Source organism: Oncorhynchus clarkii, unplaced genomic scaffold (assembly GCF_045791955.1).
Source record: "Oncorhynchus clarkii lewisi isolate Uvic-CL-2024 unplaced genomic scaffold, UVic_Ocla_1.0 unplaced_contig_2103_pilon_pilon, whole genome shotgun sequence".
NCBI classification, from domain to species: Eukaryota; Metazoa; Chordata; class Actinopteri; order Salmoniformes; family Salmonidae; genus Oncorhynchus; species Oncorhynchus clarkii.
This window is the reverse complement of record NW_027260993.1, coordinates 55001-75058: the sequence shown is the minus strand read 5'-3', so window position 1 is coordinate 75058 and position 20058 is coordinate 55001. Positions and strand designations below refer to the sequence as shown.

The following is a 20058-nucleotide window of genomic DNA, read 5'->3' as shown; positions in this document are numbered from 1 at the left end:
AGATAAGAAGATGGAGGGAGGGAGAGGTGGAGAGAGAGAGAGAGAGTAAATTAGATAGAGAGAGAGAGAGAGAGAGAGAGAGAGAGAGACAGACAGAGACAGACAGACAGACAGACAGACAGACAGACAGACAGACAGACAGACAGACAGACAGACAGACAGACAGACAGAGTTACGGTGAGGGATAGAGAAATAGAAAAGGGAGATTGACAGAGAGAAAAGAGAGAGAATTCCATGTAAGATAATTGATAGAGGAATACATCCCCTGGTCTGCAGTCTCAACAGTCCTCACAGACATCCCCAGAAGGACGAGACACCAAAGGGGATACTGAGTGACATTGGACAATCTCGAACCAGTGGCCATAATCTATAATTGCATGATGGAGAGGGGGGGGGGGGGGTGTTCGGTCATTTCGGTAATTGTCGAGGACTGGGCCTACAGACTCGGCCTCCAGGTCTTCATTTTAACAGCCTGTGCGTGTGAACTCTGTGATTGCCCCCGTCAAAAGATGACAACGTATACCAGTGCACCAGCAATTAGCTAGCCTGGGAAAAGAATGTTGAAACCCCCCTTACGTTCAGACCCAACAGGCTGCTATCTCTGGGAGAAGAGTGGGAGGAATTCCAACTAGAGGAAAAATAGAGCCTATGATTGTTGTGGTTGTCTATTTGTTTGTAGGCCTAGGCGTCAACTAGCGCTATTGGAGCAGCATGCTAGGCTATAGGCTAACAAGGGTTTTTATACATTCACTCGATATCATTTTTGGGGCCTGCATTTTCAGCTGTTTTCGTGTGAGACCTCGTGTGAGAAAAAATTCCAATGTGTTTGCCACAAACTCCAAGTCTTATGAACCTTAACTAATCAAAATGGCCGCCGCCGACTCACCAGCTGAAGCCGTGTTTGTTGGTGGGGGTGTGTTTCTCCAGGAGGGCTGTAAGCTGGAGCAGGCAGAGCTTCTGGAGCAGGTTCATCTGCAGTACTGACTGGCAGCCCATCTGCCGCTGGGCCCAGGAGTGACTGGGCCGGTGGGAGGCCTGGAAACTGGGCCAGCGCAGTTTCTGAGGCCTTGGGTAGAGACAAATATATGTGTTAACCTAATATATTGCACAGCAAACAGAGAAATACTATCAGGCTATCAGAAGCACAATCAAACTTCAAAATACAAAAGCACAAATGTTTGCAAAGAATTTCATATAAATATATATCAAATATGTGTGTAAAATATACAAGTCAATATATATTGGTTAACGTATATTAGGGAAAAATAAACAAAACACACAAGTGTTCACACACAGAGACATATAGGAGAAGATACGTCTTCATCATTTTCAGAACTTGACCAGAGGTCATAAAGCCCTCTCCTCTGACAAGGTAACTAGCAGGACATCCATCCAGACGAGTCCTATGACCCCTGTGTTAAGAGATGCTCACTGGGATAACAGGGATTGATCGAGCCCAGAGGATCCCAACTCCGTTCCTCCAGTAGAAGTACACATTTTTATTGTGGCCCTGGACAAACACACCTGATTCAACTCGTCAACTAATCATCAGGCCCACAATGAGTTGAACCAGGTTTGTCCGATGCTACAACAAAACCAGGTGCTTATGGGGGAACTCAGGGACTGGAGTTGGGAAGCACTGGTCTCGCCTGGCTGTCAGCGGCTATGGGAGCGTCGGAAACCTTCTGGAATTCTGCCTGTGGATTCCTGAGGGAATGGCTGCATCGTCGCGGAGACGGATCGGCATTCCCGAGATCCGAGGTATTCACTGCACCTCATCGCCGTGACAGCCGGTTAAGTAAGGGTCAGGGCTGGGAGAGTCGTCTCAACTTGTCCACTCTGTCTGTGTGTTCCTCCCTCCATCTGACTTTATTTCTGTCTCTGTATGTACCTCTACCCATATCTTTTTCTATTTCTGTACCTCTACCCATCTCTCTCTTTCTCTTTCTGTACCTCTACCCATATCTCTCTTTCTCTTTCTGTACCTCTACCCATCTCTCTCTTTCTCTTTCTGTACCTCTACCCATATCTCTCTTTCTGTACCTCTACCCATCTCTCTCTTTCTCTTTCTGTACCTCTACCCATCTCTCTCTTTCTCTTTCTGTACCTCTACCCATATCTCTCTTTCTCTTTCTGTACCTCTACCCATCTCTCTCTTTCTCTTTCTGTACCTCTACCCATATCTCTCTTTCTCTTTCTGTACCTCTACCCATCTCTCTCTTTCTGTACCTCTACCCATCTCTCTCTTTCTCTTTCTGTACCTCTACCCATATCTCTCTTTCTCTTTCTGTACCTCTACCCATCTCTCTCTTTCTGTACCTCTACCCATCTCTCTCTTTCTCTTTCTGTACCTCTACCCATATCTCTCTTTCTCTTTCTGTACCTCTACCCATCTCTCTCTTTCTGTACCTCTACCCATATCTCTCTTTATGTACCTCTACCCATCTCTCTCTTTCTGTACCTCTACCCATCTCTCTCTTTCTGTACCTCTACCCATCTCTCTCTTTCTGTACCTCTACCCATCTCTCTCTTTCTGTACCTCTACCCATCTCTCTCTTTCTGTACCTCTACCCATCTCTCTCTTTCTGTACCTCTACCCATCTCTCTCTTTCTGTACCTCTACCCATCTTTCTCTTTCTGTACCTCTACCCATCTCTCTCTTTCTATTTCTGTACCTCTACCCATCTCTCTCTTTCTATTTCTGTACCTCTAACCATCTCTCTCTTTCTATTTCTGTACCTCTACCCATCTCTCTCTTTCTATTTCTGTACCTCTACCAATCTCTCTCTTTCTGTACCTCTACCCATCTCTCTCTTTCTGTACCTCTACCCATCTCTCTCTTTCTGTACCTCTACCCATCTCTCTCTTTCTGTACCTCTACCCATCTCTCTCTTTCTGTACCTCTACCCATCTCTCTCTTTCTGTACCTCTACCCATCTCTCTCTTTCTGTACCTCTACCCATCTCTCTCTTTCTGTACCTCTACCCATCTCTCTCTTTCTGTACCTCTACCCATCTCTCTCTTTCTATTCCTGTACCTCTACCCATCTCTCTCTTTCTATTTCTGTACCTCTAACCATCTCTCTCTTTCTATTTCTGTACCTCTACCCATCTCTCTCTTTCTATTTCTGTACCTCTAACCATCTTTCTCTTTCTGTACCTCTACCCATCTCTCTCTTTCTCTTTCTGTACCTCTACCCATCTCTCTCTTTCTCTTTCTGTACCTCTACCCATCTCTCTCTTTCTGTACCTCTACCCATTTCTCTCTTTCTGTACCTCTACCCATCTCTCTCTTTCTGTACCTCTACCCATCTCTCTCTTTCTCTTTCTGTACCTCTACCCATCTCTCTCTTTCTGTACCTCTACCCATCTCTTTCTTTCTGTACCTCTACCCATCTCTCTCTTTCTGTACCTCTACCCATCTCTCTCTTTATGTACCTCTACCCATCTCTTTCTTTCTCTTTCTGTACCTCTACCCATCTCTCTCTTTCTGTACCTCTAACCATCTCTCTCTTTATGTACCTCTACCCATCTCTTTCTTTCTGTACCTCTACCCATCTCTCTCTTTCTGTACCTCTACCCATCTCTCTCTTTCTGTACCTCTACCCATCTCTCTCTTTCTGTACCTCTAACCATCTCTCTCTTTCTGTACCTCTACCCATCTCTTTCTTTCTGTACCTCTACCCATCTCTTTCTTTCTGTACCTCTACCCATCTCTCTCTTTCTGTACCTCTACCCATCTCTCTCTTTCTGTACCTCTACCCATCTCTCTCTTTATGTACCTCTACCCATCTCTTTCTTTCTCTTTCTGTACCTCTACCCATCTCTCTCTTTCTGTACCTCTAACCATCTCTCTCTTTATGTACCTCTAACCATCTCTCTCTTTATGTACCTCTACCCATCTCTTTCTTTCTCTTTCTGTACCTCTACCCATCTCTCTCTTTCTGTACCTCTACCCATCTCTCTCTTTCTATTTCTGTACCTCTACCCATCTCTCTCTTTCTATTTCTGTACCTCTAACCATCTCTCTCTTTCTATTTCTGTACCTCTACCCATCTCTCTCTTTCTATTTCTGTACCTCTACCCATCTCTCTCTTTCTGTACCCCAACCCATCTCTCTCTTTCTCTTTCTGTACCTCTACCCATCTCTCTCTTTCTGTACCTCTACCCATCTCTCTCTTTCTATACATCTACCCATCTCTCTCTTTCTGTATTTCTACCCATCTCTCTCTTTCTGTACCTCTACCCATCTCTCTCTTTCTATTTCTGTACCTCTACCCATCTCTCTCTTTCTGTACCTCTACCCATCTCTCTCTTTCTGTACCTCTACCCATCTCTCTCTTTCTATTTATGTACCTCTACCCATCTCTCTTTCTGTACCTTTACCCATCTCTCTCTTTCTGTACCTCTACCCGTCTCTCTCTTTCTGTATCTCTACCCATCTCTCTCTTTCTGTACCTCTACCCATCTCTCTCTTTCTATTTCTGTACCTCTACCCATCTCTATTTCTGTACCTCTACCCATCTCTCTCTTTCTGTACCTCTACCCATCTCTCTCTTTCTATTTCTGTACCTCTACCCATATCTCTCTTTTTGTACCTCTACCCATCTCTCTCTTTCTCTTTCTGTACCTCTACCCATATCTCTCTTTCTGTACCTCTACCCATCTCTCTCTTTCTCTTTCTGTACCTCTACCCATCTCTCTCTTTCTATTTCTGTACCTCTACCCATCTCTCTCTTTCTGTACCTCTACCCATCTCTCTCTTTCTGTACCTCTACCCATCTCTCTCTTTCTGTACCTCTACCCATCTCTCTCTTTCTCTTTATTTCTGTACATCCTTCTTTATCCCTCTTTCTATGTTTGTTTGTGCACCTCCATTCCACCACTCTCTCTCTCACCCTCCTTCTCACCCTCTCTCTCACCCTTTCTCTCTCTCAACCCTTCATCCAAAACACTTAAGAATGTTGAATTGAGGTCGCCAGTCCTTCATCTTAACACACAGGACATTTTCTCAAATGGGGACAATAACAATATTGGTGATATCTATAGATTGATTAACAGAGAGGTGATTAATTAATTAATTACTGACCTGTTAGATCTGGTGAGAGAGGCTCCCACTCCGGAGTCCCTCCTCTCCCTCATGGCTTCTTCCCCTTCTCCTTCATCCCCCTCTCCTTCTTCCCTCTCTGCTTCTCCCAGAGGGTTGCCCGTGCTGTCCTGGTCGCTCCCGTTGTCCGTCTCCTCCAGCCGGTTCTGCAAAGGTGAGGATGGACAAGGAGACGCTGAATCCAATGCCGAATCCGAATCCCCCTCTTCTTCTTCCTCTTCGTCATCCTCTTCTCCGGCTGCCATCCTGTCCGTCCAGGCGTTGACGAATCGCTGCAGGCCGTTGACACATTCCAGCACATCCTCCAACTTTGGCCCCTCCCCTTCATTGTCTTCATCGTCTTCCTCGCCTTGATAGGCCACGTTGGGCACATTGTCATAGAAACTCAGGCGGCTGTCCGCTGAGCCGGTGGAGCCGCAACGCGTTTGGCATCGACTACCGAGATAGCGCGGATCGGCATTTCCACTTTGCGGTGGTTGTTTGCCGTCGCCGAGCGCTTTGGGGAATGTGCCCGGTTTGTGGCCTTCGGGAAGGTAGAAGAAAATCACGCCTTCTTCCTCCTCTTCCTCCTCCCTCTCTCCGTTGAGGCGACCACGCTTGCTTTGGTTTTGCTCAGCCACTATCCGGTTACTAGGCTGTTGCTGAGGTGGTTTCTGTCTGGTTTTGGGCTGGGTTGAACCTGGGGGTTGTTGTTCTCCAGGCGGCTGTAGGAACACGCTTAACGGGTCAAAACCTTCCAGGTACATCCCACCTCTCTTACTGGCTCCCACCGCGGTGCTGTGGCTTCGGGTTCGTGTCACCGGGCTCGGGGTGCTAACGGTGCTCCCGCTGCTTGCTTCTGATTGGCTACTGCCCGTGCTTCCGGAGCTCCCCATGCTGCCACTGCTGGTCTGCGTGGAGTAGGATACACTCCTGTTACGGTTCAGGGTCATGGTTTGGGTCGGGTTGAGGGTGGAGATGTCAATGCAATTGAGGCGCTGTAGCTTGTCGTCGTCTAGTCCTTCTTTGATGACCGGCCCGCTGATCTCCAGTTTGGAAGGTCTTCCCCCGCCTCCGTTCTTCTTCTTGCTATTGGAAGTGGCGCTCCTCAGTCTGATGCTCTCCATGCGCTTGAGGAAACTCTTGGCCCGTGAGCGCGTGCTCTTCCCTCCTCTAGTCTCGCTCCCTCCTCCTTCTATCCCTCCTGTTCCCACAATTCCACTGGGCTTGTCGTCGAAGGAGAAGTGACCTTGGGTCGTCTCCAATGGTGAGTGCGGATGGCCGTCAGACAGCGAGTCCTCGGTGGCGCCACACGATCCGCCCGTGCCCGAGGAGGAGCACATGCTGGCCATCGAGTTGGCGCGGGTGGCGCCCGCCGCTGGGGTGGCATCGCTAGATGTGGCACCATCGACTATCCCTCCCTCTCCCACACTCCCGCTGCTGTGAAGCGAGGCCACCTCGGGCTGCTCGCTGAGATCCGTCAGCACACTCTCTGAGCTCAGGCCCTCGCGGAGCTGCCCCTGACTGGCCGAGGGTCTCTGGACCTGGGGGAAGGGCGGTTGGTTTCCACCCGGGAGGAAGAAGACATCCAGCTCCTCCAGGCGAGACCAGCGCTTGCTGTCCCGCTGGAAGGTCCAAAGGCCACTGATGGCGCATGGCTCTTCCTCATCTGAATCCTCACTCTGGAGTAGAGAGAGAGAAGACAGAGGGGGCAGGTTAGCGTTTTTCGTCATGAATCTTGTTCTGGAGGCAGCTCTGCAGAGTGGTCAATAGCTGGCACGGCCACAAAGTAACAAAATCTCAAACCTAAACTTAACCCTAACCTTAACCTTAACCACACTGATAACCCTAATGCCTAACCCTAACCTTAACCACACTGATAACCCTAATGCCTAACCCTAACCTTAACCACACTGATAACCCTAATGCCTAACCCTAACCTTAACCTTAACCACACTGATAACCCTAATGCCTAACCCTAACCTTAACCTTAACCACACTGATAACCCTAATGCCTAACCCTAACCACACTGATAACCCTAATGCCTAACCCTAACCTTAACCTTAACCACACTGATAACCCTAATGCCTAACCCTAACCTTAACCTTAACCACACTGATAACCCTAATGCCTAACCCTAACCACACTGATAACCCTAATGCCTAACCTTAACCTTAACCACACTGATAACCCTAATGCCTAACCTTAACCACACTGATAACCCTAATGCCTAACCCTAACCTTAACCACACTGATAACCCTAATGCCTAACCCTAACCTTAACCACACTGATAACCCTAATGCCTAACCCTAACCTTAACCACACTGATAACCCTAATGCCTAACCCTAACCTTAACCACACTGATAACCCTAATGCCTAACCCTAACCTTAACCTTAACCACACTGATAACCCTAATGCCTAACCCTAACCTTAACCACACTGATAACCCTAATGCCTAACCCTAACCTTAACCACACTGATAACCCTAATGCCTAACCCTAACCCTAACCTTAACCACACTGATAACCCTAATGCCTAACCCTAACCCTAACCTTAACCACACTGATAACCCTAATCTTAAATTAAGCCGAAAAGCAAAAAAAGAAAACATGAATTTTTGCAATATATCCCATCTAGTGAAAATCTCTCAGTTCTGCCTCTAAGATTCCTGACAATAAACGTCGACCCGCTGGTGACACATTATCACTATAAGAAGAGAAGAAAAATGCACAAAGAAATTACAGTTGAATCAAAAAGACGTCATATTTTCAAGATTTTCTTTCTCTGTTTCATGAACAAGGTTTTAACATGAAATCTGTTTCTAAAAGGTGAATGGCCATGAAGTCAAACGAGCCGCCCTGTATTCTGTCCAGATGACCTTCCATTCCCTCAGAGTGCACTGCTTGAGACCAGGGCCCATAGAACTCTGGTCAAAAGTAGTGCACTATATATGGAAACGGGTGCCGTTTGGGACATGGCCTTTGTGTGAGAGCAGCAGGGATATTCACAGACAGCAGATCTGTGAACATTCCTCAACTCCCTCCAGACCGCTGGAACATTTCACAGAGATAAGATTCACACACAGCTGGTTAATGGTTGTTATTGTGTTGGAACTTATCCCTGACCGTGAAAACGACAACAGAGTCTCACTATCTTTCTCTCTCTTACACACACACACACACACACACACACACACACACACACACACACACACATACGTCCCGAGGGGAGTCCAGAAAATTCCACCCCGATCCGAGAAGTTCACACGCCAGCCGACCAGGCTAGGGCAACCCCCCCACCCTCACCCCCACAGATGTGTAACTACCCTATCGTCCCCACAGGGCCAGTCTGTCCCCCTAATTCAGGAAAGTGAAACTGCCTGCCGAGGGGACCCGGGAGCCGGGGGGCAGAGGAGGGGCGCGGGAGTCTCCAGACTTCACAGGCGCCTCCTTCACGGTGGCTGAGAGCGATGGGGACAAAAGTCCATAAAATAAAACCCCGGGTCCTCATTTTATGACCCCACTCTCCCCTCACCACGACACACACTGGCCTTTCTTACTTCAGCTTTGATCGCGGCGGCCAGAAACTCTTTCTGTCTGATATACTGACTGGCGTCGTGAAGACCATCGTGGGGGAGTTTGACTTTGGAGCTCAATAGCAACCATGTCAATACCTAGAACTACCTAGATGGCCAGTCTTATCTTCACCTGCATTCAGCCACTCCTGTGTCTGTCTGATATACTGACTGGCGTCGTGAAGACCATCGTGGGGGAGTTTGACTTTAGAGCTCAATAGCAACCACGTCAATACCTAGAACTACCTAGATGGCCAGTCTTATCTTCACCTGCATTCAGCCACTCCTGTGGGTGTTTTGATACGTTCTAAACAACGCTGCGTCTCTGATTTCAACAACTACGGGGAAGAGACGTGAGGAAAACACATTTCAATAGAGGGAGAGGTAAACACTTACATTTTAGCAGACGGTCTTATCCAGAGAGACGTACAGCAGCAATTAGGGTTATGGGTCTGGCTCACGGGCACATGGACAGATTTTTCACCTAGTCAGCTCGGGGATTTGACCCAGCAACCTTTCAGACTTAACCACTAGGATACCTGCCGCCCTCTATAGACAGAGTAGGGCTGGAAGTCTATGCTGACTAGGGAGGTTAACAACTGTCAGTCTGAACAGAGAGCCAGTACCTCCTTTGGCCCTTCTCTGTTGACTCCTTGATGAAAAGTGACACAGCGAGATACCAACTCACACACACACACACACACACACACACACACACACACACACACACACACACACACACACACACACACGGCTCAAGGAACTAGCTTGTTTAAGACTTTAGGTAATTACAGAATGGAGGTTAATGGGAGGAAGATCTTGACAAACAACAAAACTTCTTAGTGTCCTGGTGGATTAGTTTGTGGTGGTTTTGGTTAGTTTGGTTTAGTTTGGTTGAGTTTGGGGTAGTTTGAATTAGTTTGGTTTAGTTTTGGGTAGTTGGAATGAGTTTAGATTAGTTTGGATTAGTTTGGGTTAGTTTGGCTTAGTTTGGGGTAGTTTGGGTTAGTTTGGGGTAGTTTGGGGTAGTTTGGTTTAGTTTGGATTAGTTTGGGGTAGTTTGGGGTAATTTGGTTTAGTTTGGGATAGTTTGGGATAGTTTGGATTAGTTTGCGGTAGGTTCTGGGGATCATGGCCAATAGCTGGCTTGTTTTTAATTTAACCAATGAAACCAGGGCCAATAGCTGGCTTGTTTTTAATTTAACCAATGAAACCAGGGGGAGAGAAATGAGAAAGCAGCGACATACTATTCCCTTTTATGGACAATGATATGAGGAAGTGATGTTTGTGTGTGTATGTCTGTATGTGTGTGTGTGCGTGTGTGTGCGTGTGTTCAGGATCAGGGCTGAGGAAGAAGGGCCAGCCACGTGAACAGCAAGCCCTTAATTTGGACATAAAAGCTATCTTTCCTTGCCTTGGGCTCTTCATAAAGGGCTTGATAAAAAGACAGGTGCCTTTTCATTAGAAGAGAAGAGAGAGAGAGACTTTCACACCCCAGGCTATATAAGGAGGTCGGAGTTGGAGGACAGGTAGGAAAAACTCAACTGGGGTTGGAAAAGTTCTGAAGATTTTTGGGTGTGAAAGAGTGGAAGAGGAAGAGGAGGGATGAACTTACTCTCTTTCTCTGTGGGGAGATCTCCAGTCTCATCAGGGCACACTTGTTGAGGGTGTTCAGTCTCCTGTAAATATATACAGATACACAATCAGATACATAAACACACACACACACACTTCGAGGAGTCCTAGCAAAAGCCCCAACAACAAGCCTCTGACAGAGACAAACTCGTGAGAGAGAAAAGACAGGAAGAGAGAGAGAGAGAGGAAGAGAGTGAGAGAGAGAGAGATGAAGAGAGAGAGAAGAAGAGAGAGAGAGGAAGAGAGTGAGAGAGAGAGAAGAGAGAGAGAGAGAGAGAGAGAGAGGAAGAGAGAGAGAGGGGAAGAGAGAGAGAGCGAGAGAGAGAGGAGGTGAGCAGCTAATGAGGCGCTGAAGGATAAGCCGGGATAAGAGGGGAAGAAGAGAAGGAATGAAAAGAGAGAGAAATCAGCTAGATTGGCGACAACAAGACGACAAAGGGGGGGGGGGCTTATCCCGCTGGACACCTGGCGAGGGGGTGGGGTGTAGTAGTATTCGTAGTGTGTGTGTGTGTGTGTGTGTGTGTGTGTGTGTGTGTGTGTGTGTGTGTGCGTGCATGCGTGCATGCGTGCGTGCGTGTGTGTGTGTGTGTGTGTGTGAACTCCCCTCTGAAGAGCTCTGAAAGCAGATCATGTGACAATGGAGGGAGGAAGGGGTTGAGAAAGGGAAGGATAGAAGGAGGGATGGAGAGAGAGGGATTGAGGAAGGGGTTGAGAAAGGGAAGGATAGAAGGAGGGATGGAGAGAGAGGGATTGAGGAAGGGGTTGAGAAAGGGAAGGATAGAAGGAGGGATGGAAAGAGAGGGATTGAGGAAGGGGTTGAGAAAGGGAAGGACAGAGGGAGGGATGGAGAGAGAGGGATTGAGGAAGGGGTTGAGAAAGGGAAGGATAGAGGGAGGGATGGAGAGAGAGGGATTGAGGAAGGGGTTGAGAAAGGGAAGGATAGAAGGAGGGATGGAGAGAGAGGGATTGAGGAAGGGGTTGAGAAAGGGAAGGATAGAAGGAGGGATGGAGAGAGAGGGATTGAGGAAGGGGTTGAGAAAGGGAAGGACAGAGGGAGGGATGGAGAGAGAGGGATTGAGGAAGGGGTTGAGAAAGGGAAGGACAGAGGGAGGCTCGAATGGAGAGATGACTTCTGAAGCCTTGCTTCAATACACTATTCCCTATTTAGTGCACTGCTTTTGACCAGGACCCAAACTCTGGTCAAAAGTAGTGCACTATACAGGGAATAGGGTGCCATTTGGGATGTAACCTAGATCAACTGGAAAAGTCCACTCACTCCTGATAAATCTGATAGATGCACTTTGAACAACTGTATTTAAATGCATGGAAGTTAAGTCACCGGTCCCAGGAGTCAACTGTTCAGTAACAGAGGAGGCTGGTGAGGGGAGGGCTGCTCATAATAATGGCTGGAAGGGAGTCAATAGAATGGTATACTTTTAGCCCATCCTCCAATGGTGAACAAAAAGATGGCAGAATTCACAGGGCAAGTCATTGTTTTAGCACTTTCCACTGACTGTCTAAAGTACGGCGCGCCACATGGTTCAATGTGCCACCAAATCAGCACAACTCTTTCTGTTTATCCAAAGTGCAGGCGCCTTGAAGGTCAAATTGGGATAATGTATACTCTGCCAGTGACCATAAAAAATGAAAAGCTATAATAAATAAATAAACAAATAAATGATAATAAAGGAAACAACAAAATAAAAATGAACCAATAAAGAACGGAGAGCTGTGTACAGTGGGCAAACTAAGGAAAAGGTTTCATTTGTGGTAAGTGCATGTGGGCCACCATCTTCACGCACCGCCGCTATTGAAAGTGACACCATAGGACCTTTACCACTGACATGACATTACATAACATGATAGATAGCCCTTTAAATGTTACCCACAACCCCTTGGGCCGAGAAGCCACCCAGGTGTGGCGAAAGGAGGGAATGATATAGATTTATTTTCTTTAAAAACAACAACAAGAACATAGCGTGACCGTGGAGACGGAGCGAGGGAGGGAATGTGGAGCGATAAGACAAGAGAGATGGAGAGAACAGGACAACGGTACAAAACGTCTCTAATTGGAGAGAAGTAAACATTTACAGCCCCCACGGTACATGTATCATACCTCATCACTTAGAGACAGAGAGAGAGAGAGGGAGGGAGGTGAGAGAGGGAGGACAGAGAGGGAGGACAGAGAGGGAGGATGTATGGACAAGCTGAAGAGATAGAAGCATAATGAAAGAGAAAGAGGGAGAGAGGGAGGTACAGAGAGAGGCAGAGTTAAAGTTAGACAAAAGCGATGGATGCAGAGTGAAAGAGAAAGCAGGTGGGAGTCAGAAGAGAGACAGAGAGAAAGAGGCCGAGGGAGAAAAGAGAGGCTTATCGCGTCCCTCTTTCATCTCAAACCCAACCTGCAGAGCATGCCATCTTTGAAGATATACTTTCTTCGGTATGCACTATGCCTTCCCCTATTGCAGAGTAGATGAACAGATAGACAGATTTAGAGAAGAAGAAAAAATAAATAGACAATGGAACATAAAAGTGGGTGAAGGTTGAGAAAGAGAGGAGATGAGGAGGATATAGAGAGGTGAGGAGGACATAAAGAGGTGAGGAGGACATAGAGAGGTGAGGAGGACATAGAGAGGTGAGGAGGATATAGAGAGGTGAGGAGGACATAGAGAGGTGAGGAGGACATAGAGAGGTGAGGAGGACATAGAGAGGTGAGGAGGATATAGAGAGGTGAGGAGGACATAGAGAGGTGAGGAGGACATATAGAGGTGAGGAGGATATAGAGAGGTGAGGAGGATATAGAGAGGTGAGGAGGACATAGAGAGGTGAGGAGGGGAGAGAGAGGTGAGGAGGACATAGAGAGGTGAGGAGGACATAGAGAGGTGAGGAGGACATAGAGAGGTGAGGAGGACATAGAGAGGTGAGGAGGGGAGAGAGATGTGAGGAGGACATAGAGAGGTGAGGAGGACATATAGAGGTGAGGAGGATATAGAGAGGTGAGGAGGATATAGAGAGGTGAGGAGGACATAGAGAGGTGAGGAGGGGAGAGAGAGGTGAGGAGGACATAGAGAGGTGAGGAGGACATAGAGAGGTGAGGAGGACATAGAGAGGTGAGGAGGACATAGAGAGGTGAGGAGGGGAGAGAGATGTGAGGAGGACATAGAGAGGTGAGGAGGGGAGAGAGAGGTGAGGAGGGGAGAGAGAGGTGAGGAGGACATAGAGAGGTGAGGAGGACATAGAGAGGTGAGGAGGACATAGAGAGGTGAGGAGGACATAGAGAGGTGAGGAGGGGAGAGAGATGTGAGGAGGACATAGAGAGGTGAGGAGGACATATAGAGGTGAGGAGGATATAGAGAGGTGAGGAGGATATAGAGAGGTGAGGAGGACATAGAGAGGTGAGGAGGGGAGAGAGATGTGAGGAGGACATAGAGAGGTGAGGAGGGGAGAGAGAGGTGAGGAGGGGAGAGAGAGGTGAGGAGGACATAGAGAGGTGAGGAGGACATAGAGAGGTGAGGAGGACATAGAGAGGTGAGGAGGACATAGAGAGGTGAGGAGGACATAGAGAGGTGAGGAGGACATAGAGAGATGAGGAGGATATAGAGAGGTGAGGAGGACATAGAGAGGTGAGGAGGACATAGAGAGGTGAGGAGGATATAGAGAGGTGAGGAGGACATAGAGAGGTGAGGAGGACATAGAGAGGTGAGGAGGACATAGAGAGGTGAGGAGGATATAGAGAGGTGAGGAGGACATAGAGAGGTGAGGAGGACATATAGAGGTGAGGAGGATATAGAGAGGTGAGGAGGATAGAGAGAGGTGAGGAGGACATAGAGAGGTGAAGAGGACATAGAGAGGTGAGGAGGACATAGAGAGGTGAGGAGGGGAGAGAGAGGTGAGGAGGACATAGAGAGGTGAGGAGGGAAGAGAGGTGAGGAAGGAAGAGAGGTGAGGAAGGAAGAGAGAGGAGAGGAGGGAAGAGAGAGGAGACCTACAAGAATGCTCTACAGGTTCAGTTGTTGACTTCTGGAGAAGTGAGAGATGAAGAAAAAGAGAAGTTGAGGAGAAGTCTCACCTGCACAGAGCCTCGATGGCATCACGGTCCAGGAAATCATGGTCCCTGGTCACAGACACAATCTCAATGGGGAACAAGCCATCTGAGAGAGAGAGAGAGAGAGAGAGAGAGAGAGAGAGAGAGAGAGAGAGAGAGAGAGAGAGAGAGAGAGAGAGAGAGAGAGAGAGAGAGAGAGAGAGAGAGAGAGAGAGAGAGAGAGAGAGAGAGAGAGAGAGAGAGAGAGAGAGAGAGAGAGAGAGAGAGAGAGAGAGAGAGAGAGAGAGAGAGAGAGAGAGAGAGAGAGTTTTTTGATGTCTTTAATTGCACCAGTAAGCAGACACAATCCATTGCAAACTATGTAGCTCTCTGTCAGACATTGGGTTACTGTCTTCACAAATGTCCACCTGATCCTTTCCTCCCCCCACACACAACCCACACACATCCGACACACACCACAATGAAAGCTAAGAGGAAGTGGTGTCTTAGCCGGCCAAACAAACACAGCTGTACCATTCAGACCTGGGCAGCAGGGGGGTGAGTGTGGGCGGGGGACGACAGTAGAATGACAATAGGTACTCCTGCATTAAAGGAGTCCTCTGATTATCTCACTCTCTCTTCTCTATATCACTCTATTAAAGGGGCAAGTTGATGAAACTCACTTTATTAAAGGGGAAATCTGGGATTCAAACTCACTCTAAAAAATGGCGCCCCACTTTTAACCAGGGCCCGTACGTTTCCGGTTAGAAGTAGTGCAGTATAAATAGAATAGGGTGCCATTTGGGACGGACCCTGATGTCTGCTGGTGAAGATGTGAGTAAAAACGTGTGAAAGAAGAAGACAGATCAATTATAAAGGAATGTATTGGACGGAGGCAAGAACGCAATGATGACCCTAGTCGGGGTATCCTACAGCTCCTAGCCTCCTAGCTACCTAGTCCGCCTCCCAATTGGCACCCTATTCTATTTATAGTGCACTACTTCTAACCAGAAACGTACGGGCCCTGGTTAAAAGTAGGGAGCCATTTTTTTGGGGACGCAAGCCTAAGGGCCAACGGTGATAAGAAAACGTTGGCTTTTCTATTTGCCTTCCACAAGCTGTACTGTGACAGTACTATCTGTCTGCCTTATCTGCTGTGGGGCAGGAGTCCCTTACAGCCAGAGATAATAGAACAGAGAATGTGCCGGGATAAAGACTGGGGGGAATGTGTCGTGTGTCAGCACGTATTCTGTCCTCATCAGAGTGACCTGGTATGAGTCAACATAGCTCATCACAAAGCTGTCGGATGGAGGGTTTGGTGTGTGTGTACCTCTCTTTGTAATTGTGTGTGTGCGCGCCTCTGTATGTGTGTGCTTCTCTCTCTCTGTGTGTGTGTGTGTGTGTGTGTGTGTGTGTGTGTGTGTGTGTGTGTGTGTGTGTGTGCGTGCGTGCGCCGGCTGTCACACACAACCTTAATCACCTCTCCAAAAACATGGCGAACGTCCCAGTGTCTTGGTAGATAGAACACCCAGCACGGTTCAATGGCAACGACTAAGGAACTGTTGACAAAGCTAGTTGTATCATGCTTTAAGGTCCCTCGGATTACATAAAATGGTGTGGGCTGTGTGGGCACGTCTTTAGGTTACGTATGAGGACACCTTATGGCTTCAGGGTTTTGGTAATTGTTTCACTTGTGTGTCTGCAACATCGAGGTTCACTGAGGCAAAACAAAAACACACCGCTGGCACCTCAGGAATGTGTGTGTGTGTGTGTGTGTGTGTGTGGTTTTGTGTGTGTGTGTGTGGTTGTGTGTGTGTGTGTGTGGTTGTGTGTGTGTGTGTGTGGTTGTGTGTGTGTGGTTGTGTGTGTGTGTGTGTGTGGTTGTGTGTGTGTGTGGTTGTGTGTGTGTGTGTGTGTGTGTGGTTGTGTGTGTGTGTGTGGTTGTGTGTGTGTGTGTGTGTGTGTGTGTGTGTGTGTGTGTTTCTGCATAAGCAAGGCAACTTGGCGGGGAGGGGTGAATTAGCACTTCAAATGATAAAAGGATTGTAGGACCATGGAGATCGAAGGAACGAGGACAGGAAGAGAGGAGTCTTGCGTGTCATTGGACTCTGCAGTCTATAGAATGTTCTGGACTTCAGCTCTAGCTCAATAAAAATACCAACTTTGGAGACGACGTCAACAGAACAGCCTGTCTTGTGTTTGTCCATTAAAATTAGCATAGCGAGTAGATTTGCTCAATTTAACATTTGAGGTTTAACATTTTAGGTCATGCCAGTCTGTCACATTGAGTTAGCCTGTAAACGGAAGAGTCGACAGACTGGAAGAAAATGAAGGGTGGGTTCTCTCTCTCTCTCTCTCTCTCTCTCCTTCTCTAAAATCAACCATGACTTCATCAGATGGCAAGATATGAACTGTGTAACGTTAATTTGCCCTGATGTTTGGTGAGAAAACAGCTCTCCTAAAGTTCACGTGACCAAGAAAATCTACCACCACCAGGATTTCACTGTTACTGTGACATTTTCACACGGTCTGTGGGAAAGGGGACATTGGCAACAAATCATAAAGCTCGGGCCAGCGATGATGTTAGCTTTTCCCATTCGCCTCGGTCATTCGCTTGTGACCCCCTTGTGCCAGGGACAGATCAGGCACAGCTGTGGACGGCTGTCGCAGGGGTTCTTAGGGGTCCTTACCTTCGTACAGCTGGGCGTACTGTGGGAAACCGGCAGCCCGGAGCCAGGTGCACGCCTCTTTGGCCTCCATCTCTGCAAGGGAGGGAACAGAAAGACGACCTTTGAGATTTAAAATCCCCTTTATTGGGTCAAAATCACTTACTACAGAAACACACTCAAAACCATCACTTCAGTCCTATAAATCAAATCAAATCATAGAGATCAAATCAAAGTTTATTGGTTGCGTACACAGTTTAGCAGATGTTACCGCGGGTGCAGAGAGAGGATTGTGTTACTAGCTCCTAACAGCGGCTCAAAATGTATCCGCTGACATATAACACCACCTGGAGTAGAAGCATGATTGGCTGTAAATGTTTTTTCAGTGGTCAAAATGGGACCTGAAGTCTATCCACACAGTTCAGTCTGACACAGACCTCTTGTCCCTCTTAGTCCCGGTCACTACCCTCTCACATGCTCCCCAAGACCCCAAAACCACAGTTCAGTCTGACACAGACCTCTTGTCCCTCTTAGTCCCGGTCACTACCCTCTCACATGCTCCCCAAGACCCCAAAACCACAGTTCAGTCTGACACAGACCTCTTGTCCCTCTTAGTCCCGGTCACTACCCTCTCACATGCTCCCCAAGACCCCAAAACCACAGTTCAGTCTGACACAGACCTCTTGTCCCTCTTAGTCCCGGTCACTACCCTCTCACATGCTCCCCAAGACCCCAAAACCACAGTTCAGTCTGACACAGACCTCTTGTCCCTCTTAGTCCCGGTCACTACCCTCTCACATGCTCCCCAAGACCCCAAAACAACAGTTCAGTCTGACACAGACCTCTTGTCCCTCTTAGTCCCGGTCACTACCCTCTCACATGCTCCCCAAGCCCCCAAAGCCACAGTTCACACCAGCCGTGTCAGACGCAGACGCGCAGTGTGTGTGTGTGTGTGTACGTGTTACCGGGTCGCGCTGAAACGTTTCTTCCGCGTCACTTTAGCGTAGTCGCAGCGTTTCCTTGAGAAGACCTGTCTTGTAACCCTTCAGTGTTTTTGGAGTTGTGATGTTACATTTCCTAGGGAGCCGCTAAGTGACGTCGATGGATGTCGGGGTGGGAGACACAGTGTGTCTGGAGGAGGCAGACTCCCCCATTAGCAGTAATAAGCCCCTTTATAATCCACGTGCCAAATGGTCACCGTGCCCCACCCTCCACCATGTTGGCTCCAGCAGCCACACCCCTCAGTGTTCCTCACACACACAACAGAATCAGTGGCCCCCGGCCCTTTAAAAAAACACCTTCAGTAAAATGCCCGCGACCGCAACCCCCCCCCAAAACATCTGCTGCTGTCGTATCGGCGATCTATGCAATCAGTCATCACAATTGTAGAATAATGTTCCTTTCTTTCTTTCTTCCTTTCTTTCTTTCCTTTCTTACAGGTTAATGGATGTGTTTTGTGTCTCGGAGCAGGATTGGAGTAGTAATTACAGCCGTTGGAGAAAAGCGGATGGTTTCATCTTTAGAATGCGAGTCGTAGTAGTGCTGGTGGTTCCACCTCATTTAGGCCCAGATTACAACCAGGATCTAGTGTTCTAACTTTGGAACGGAACAGGCCATTTACTTCCAAAGGGGAGAGAGTTAGACTGGAGGGAGAAACCAACAGAAAGATAGGAAGAGATACAGTAGAAAGAAACAACTTATACAGCAGAAAGGGCCGCTGTGGTAGGAGAGTTATGGGGGGATCCTCAAGTGAGACAAAGAGAGAGAGAAACAGAGAAACAGAGAGAGAGAGAGAGAGAGATAAACAAAAAGAGAGAGAGAGAAAGAGAGTGGGTCAGACAGAAAGAGAGAGAGGCCCTCGCAGCTGACTAAGACCAGGCTGAGACACTATAGCCCCTCCGTCTTACGAGGCATTTACATACCAACAAGAAGCCTAGACGGCAGACACTAGATAACTAGACAGGCTGCCGGTAAAAAGGTGTGACACGACCAACACACGCCCCCCCCCCCCCCCCCCCCCAGAGACCAGGAACTCCTCTACAACCACCCTGGGACGACAGCAGCACCGCCACCCGAGTGTCATATAACCAAATAACTCATTAATGACTGTGTCTCACAACTCTTGTTTGGTTCCAGAAGGCTAGTCTAGATTCCCCAGTGAATTCCAACATGGCCGAAGCTGGGAAGCTTGTAATTTGGGCTGGTATTTATAGAAGGTTGTGAACCTCGAAGGAACATAGGCAACTCAGCGTAATTACAGCAGCATTCTTGGATACAGAGACAAACATAAGGTTAGGGCTTCCTGTGTGTGTGAGTGTGTGTGTGTTAGTACTGTCCATTTTGAGACGTCGTAGTCACTTTTACATCTAACATGCTATGTCTGGTGCAGTATTTCTCAATGAAAACATGTGCATGAAAATGAGTCGTCTCTCGGCTTCACTGAAAAATCCCTACTGTTGGCCAATCACCGACGAAGGGGCGTAGCCTTCGGCTACTAACTTCGGCTTGCCTCAAGAATCAATGGCGTGCGCCTGAACAACTGAACAAACCCTCACCGAAGTCTAAAATGAACAAAAACGTCACAAAATGCCGTCACATAATACACACAATACACACACAAACTCTTCTGAATGGTTTCTTTTGGGAAGCCTCGACCCAACCAGCCCTCCAATAGGGAGAGGGGAGGAGTAGGGGACAGCAATTCTGTGCTGAAGGCTTTAGGAGACGCAAAAGACACCCCCACAATGCATTGCAGTTAACCTCTGCCATCCCTCTTTCCTCACCCTTGACCTTTTGCACAGTGACATCACCTGGCCTTTGTGACATAACCGCAGTCCAAAAAACAACAATGCCTTTTGGCATAAACAAAAATAAACAAGGTTCTGTGTCACTGACTGGACCTCCGTTCGTCAACACAAACTACGACAGATTTATTTATTTCTAATCCTGCTTTTCCTTTTGTCATTTACACTCCTTTCCAGTGTTTGGATGTGGGGAGAGACACAGACACACACACAGACACACACACACACACACACAGACACACACACACACACACACACACACACAC

General features: G+C 47.9%; 1 protein-coding gene across 1 annotated transcript in view; it reads right to left on the bottom strand.

Moving 5' to 3' along the window:
• LOC139402880 (rho GTPase-activating protein 7-like) overlaps positions 1-20058 on the bottom strand; it is a 39723-nt gene that overhangs the window by 12563 nt on the left and 7102 nt on the right. The window contains exons 2-6 of the mRNA XM_071146767.1: positions 17013-17084; positions 14368-14449; positions 10279-10342; positions 5089-6767; positions 887-1066 (exon numbers count right to left, since the gene is read on the bottom strand). Coding sequence (XP_071002868.1) covers positions 887-1066; positions 5089-6767; positions 10279-10342; positions 14368-14449; positions 17013-17084 — 2077 coding nt within the window. The remainder of the gene's footprint in view (positions 1-886; positions 1067-5088; positions 6768-10278; positions 10343-14367; positions 14450-17012; positions 17085-20058) is intronic.